The sequence below is a fragment of the Calidris pugnax genome, unplaced genomic scaffold (assembly GCF_001431845.1).
Source record: "Calidris pugnax isolate Ruff unplaced genomic scaffold, ASM143184v1 scaffold89, whole genome shotgun sequence".
Lineage (NCBI taxonomy): Eukaryota > Metazoa > Chordata > Aves > Charadriiformes > Scolopacidae > Calidris > Calidris pugnax.
In genome coordinates, this window is record NW_015090865.1 from 4,042,228 (window position 1) to 4,046,998 (window position 4,771).

At 55.0% G+C, this 4,771-nt stretch overlaps 1 protein-coding gene across 1 annotated transcript in view; it reads right to left on the minus strand.

The window, feature by feature from the left end:
* The window catches only part of NKX1-2 (NK1 homeobox 2), a 1,807-nt gene extending 1,137 nt beyond the window's left edge, over nt 1-670 (minus strand). The window contains exon 1 of the mRNA XM_014945218.1: nt 439-670. Coding sequence (XP_014800704.1) covers nt 439-670 — 232 coding nt within the window. The remainder of the gene's footprint in view (nt 1-438) is intronic.
* Nucleotides 671-4,771: the final 4,101 nt, after the last annotated feature.

The following is a 4,771-nucleotide window of genomic DNA, read 5'->3' on the forward strand; positions in this document are numbered from 1 at the left end:
CCCGGTCAGGGCCGACCGGGGGGCCGGGGGCGGCCGATCCCTCCCTCCCCCGGGCGGAAAAAAAATCCCCCGTGGGCTGGATCCCTGGCTGGAGCCGCCGGGATCCGGGCTGGGACGGGGATGCCCCGTCCTCCTCGGGCGCGGAGGATGCTCCGCACACCGGGGCGGGCGGGGGGGGAGAGGGGGACGGGACAGCGAGAACTTTTCCCTTTGCATCACCGAGATTTAAAATACGGCTCCAGCTCCCCCTCACACACACACACACACTCCCATCCCCTCCCCGTTCCCCCGCGATGCCCGCTCCATCATCCTGCGGGAGCCCCGCACCGGGAGCGCACCCCGCCGGGTTCGGGGGGCCGGGGGTCCCCCTCCACCGGCGCCTCCTCCACCTGCTCGCCCCGCCAGCGCCGGCCGGAGAAAACTCGAGCGCGTTCCTACCATGTGCCTCTAGTTTATTCCTCCCGCTGCCGGGAGCAGCAGCGTCTTTTCCTACTTCAACTCTTCCCAAACTTTTCTCCCGTTCGCCCGAGCGGGGGGCGCTGCCCCGGCTCCCCCCGGCCGTTTCGCGTCTCCTGCTGAATTTCTGAGGATCCAGGATGTCTAAGATGGAGAAGGAGATTTTATGATGGATGGGGGCCGCCTTGGCCCCGCGGTCCGGGCATTCCGGCATTCCCCAAACCCCCCCCTCAACGAGCCCTCCGCGCTTTCCCGGGGAGACCTGCTGGCTCCCAGCGCGGAGCCGGCGGAGGGCTGCGCCGGGCGCGGAGCCGGGCCGCTCTCCCGAGCCTCACGGCGCGGAGTGAGCGGCGGGGAGGAGGAGGAGGGTCGGACGGGGAGGGCGGAGGGGCCGGCGGCGGGGTGGGGGCAGAGGAGGGGGCAGCGCAGCCATTGGCACGCCGCCCCCGCGCCCCCCTCCCCTCCTCGTTGGCTCCCTTCATCCCTCCATCCCTCCATCCCTCCATCCCTCCATCCCAACCTCCCGCCGACGGGGTTTTCCCGTTACCCGCCCCGGGGTGGGTTGGGGGGTGCGCGGTGAGGTGGTTTGGGGTCAGTCCGGAGCCCTGGCACCCAGACCATCAAGGATGCGACCGCACATGGCAGCTTCTGTCCCCCGGGGTCCAGAGAGCCCCCGCCCGCCTCTGTCCCTCCCCTGACCCACCTGCAGCCCCGCCGGGGTGGGTGATGGTCCAGCGGGGCCAGGCTGGTGTCTCAGAGGGGCTCAGGGAGGAGAGGGGGGCTCCCGCATCCCCCTGCTGCGCCGAGCAGGCTTGAAGTACTGCCTCTGCCAGCGGCCGCTGTTTCAGATGTGAAACCACTCCGTGGTCCTCGGGGAGAAATCAGCATTTTGGGGTAGCTCAGAGTCGATCTGGTTCAGGCTCTGGGCCGAGGGCTGGGTCCTAACTCCTGCCATTCACTCGTGGTGTTCACACTAGGTTACTAGGCAGGGAAACTGAGGCACGGCTGCGCTGGGGGAGTACCTGCCCCACTGAGCAGCCCCCTGATGAACCCTCTGTGCCCAGAGTGGCAATGCCTCCTTGTCTGTTCATACCTGTAACTGGGACGGGGTAGGCAACAGCAGGTGAAACCTCTCCAGCCTGCACCAGTCCCATGACCACACCACTTCTAGCCAGCTGGGATTATTAAAAACTTGTAGCAATGGGCTTCTGTACATCTGTACCCATTCAGGGGAAAGCTTTCCCCTCTCCTGCAGTTCTATGTTTGTTTGTGCCACAAATCAGGCCAAGGTGTAAATGTAAATTCCTGGGTGGGAATCTGCTACTCCACCTGCTTTTATTCCTAGGAAGTTTAAATTCCTTTTCCTTTTCATTCTAGGAAGAGGTGCAGACCACAGCCCCCCTCCTCATTACAGGTGTCTCAGCCTCAGCAGAATTGGGCTTTCTGTTTGACATTGCAAAGGCATAGGCTTTAAGATAACGGGAGAGCAGGAAGATGAGATGAAGATGTGCAGGGCAATGTGATTACAGGTAATTGTTAGTGTTAATTACGTGGTGGCAGCATCCAAGAGCCCAATTTGCACCGGCCTGTGGATACTGCACACGTGTGGAAGAGAAGGGAGCTCTGTCCTGAGGAGTTCACACACTAGAGCTACAGACCAATAAACCTTAGTTTTGGGGATGCTCCCTGCATGAAAATGAAGGCAGTGGGAACTAGAAGACACTGCTGTGTGCTCCTCAAGTGTTGCTTGTGTATTTAAAGTTCCTTGAAGTGCAGAAGAAGGAAGGGGAGAGGAGCAGTTGTGGGCGCTGGACAGCCTGCTTCAGAAGTGAGAGCAAATAAAGAAAATGGAGATGATGGAAAATGGCTATATCCTATTAATGTTTTTGAAGCAGGATTCTTTTTGTGGTGCAACATTAGGTTCAAACTACACAAAAAAATCATAACTATTGTCATACGGTAATTAAGTACATGGCTCACTATTTTAAGAACGCTCGCAAGCCGTGGCAGTGCCAGAGATTTTTTATGTTTCAAAGAAAAAAAAAAATCTAATCTGATCTACGTGAGACTCTGAAGACTTCTGTTTGAGTTGTCGTGTCTGCAGGAGCCGAGAAGGTGAAGTGTAGCACTGAGATTAATTGGTGAACTAGCAAAATCTTTGAATATCATGGGTTTCACACGCATGTGCTCACGGAGCCACAGACAGACACGCGTGTAGGAAGGGACAGACGGCAAGGCACACACTCATGGATTGGATTTAGCAGTCTGTTTGAAGTTGGTCCCTTTCCCAGCCCGAGCATTATCATTCAGCCCGAGTGCTGTCTTTAAATTGCTTTGATGCGAGGTGGGTTTCAACCCTGACCTGTCCTGACGGCAAGTGATGGCTGTAACAAGCTGCGGATCAATATTCATAGCGGGTGTCCAGGGCTGATAACACTGTCCAAGACAATGTTCACTATCGCTGGAGACAGCTGAGATATTGCGCCATTAGTGATGTTGTTTTAAATAACCTGATCCATTTCTGAGTCTATTTAATGAATTTCACAGTTTTGATACTATCTTTAAGGAGAAGCCAGAGGCTGTTCCGGAAACGGTGATGCAAATCAATGCTGCCAAGGCTCCTCTGCTTTTCTTAAAACAAAGTGGGCTGTAATTCTACCGCAGCTCCTTAAATATTCTGGGAGTCGTGGCACATTATTGATAGTATTAGCAGCGCGAAAGCATTCTGACTTTATCAAGGAAGAAAACAGTATTATCTGTAAAGCTGGAACACCGTTGATAAAATCTTATCTGTGATTGTAAAACGCAGGGGATCTGTTCAGTTCTTTATATGACAAGCCAGTGACTTTTTTCTCTCTTGACTTTAGGAAACTCTGGGCATGTATGAGAAGATACCATCGAGGCAGGACACAGCCCTGTTGGCCTTTCGGCTGAGCTGGCGTGGGGCTCGTCAGGCTCCTGCTGCCCCGTGGATCAGTGCCTCGTTCCCCAAGGGCCAAATCCTGCCCCACTTCAGTTCCTGCAGACCCACGGAGGCACCCAGTGTGGTACAGGGTGTGATGGAATGGAACGGAATAGATTTGGGTGGGAAAGGACCTTTAAAAAACCATCTAGTCCAACCCCGGTGCCATCAGCAGGGACATTTTTGCCTAGAGTTTGGGTGGGAAAGGACCTTTAAAAGACCATCTAGTCCAACCCTGGTGCCATCAGCAGGGACATTTTTGCCTAGACCAGGCCACTCAGAGCCCCATCCAACCTGACCAGGAATGTTACTGCTGAGAGCCCCATCCAACCTGACCTGGAATGTTTCCAGGGATGGGGCGTCTGCTACCTCTCACCACCCTCAGCATAAAAAATGCCTTCCTCATGTGTGTATTCCTCAACCACCCTCAGTGTTAAAAATGCCTTCCTCATGTGTGTATTCCTCACATGCTGCCTTTACTTTCCACAGCGTCTGACTCAGATGATGTGTATATTTCAGAGGATGGATTTTTTTTTCCCAGGGACGCACATGCTGCCTTTACTTTCCACAGCGTCTGACTCAGGTGATGTGTATATTTCAGAGGATGGATTTTTTTTTCCCAGGGACGTGATATCTGAGGGAGTTTATCGTGGAACAAGGAACGAGCCCCAGCACCCACTGACTCTCTGGGCTGCTCTTTTGTTGCCGCTGCTGTTTGCTGGCCCATTCGCTGGGCTGTTGGCAGCCCAGAGGCAGATGCCACTCGCTGTACCTGTGAGGAGCAGTCGTCTGGGCGTGTGGATGGAGACACTGGGCACTTGCCATGCTGTAGAGGTTCATACAATCATAGAACGGTTTGGGTTGGAAGGGACCTTGAAGATTATCCAATTCCACCCCCTGCCCTGGGCAGGGACACCTCCCACCAGACCAGGTTGCTCCAAGCCCCCTCCAGCCTGGTCTTGAACCCCTCCAGGGATGGGGCAGCCACAGCTTCTCTGGGCAACCTGGGCCAGGCTCTCACCACCCTCAGAGTGAAAAATTTCCCCCTTATATCTAATCTAAATCCTCCCTCTTTTAGTTTAAAGCCATCACCCCTCATCCCACCACAACAGACCCTGCTAAAAACTTCCTCCCCATCTCTCCTGGAGCCCCTTGAGGGACTGGAAGGGGCTCTAAGGTCTCCCTGGAGCCTTCTCTTCTCCAGGCTGAACACCCTCAACTCTCTCAGCCTGTTGTCACAACAGAGGGGCTCCAGCCTCAGGTGTGTTTGTTTTGTTTTTGTTTTTGTTTTTTTTTTTTTTTAATTAATAATTGAATGAGAGGCGGGGCCCACGGCCTGGCCCGGCCCGGCGA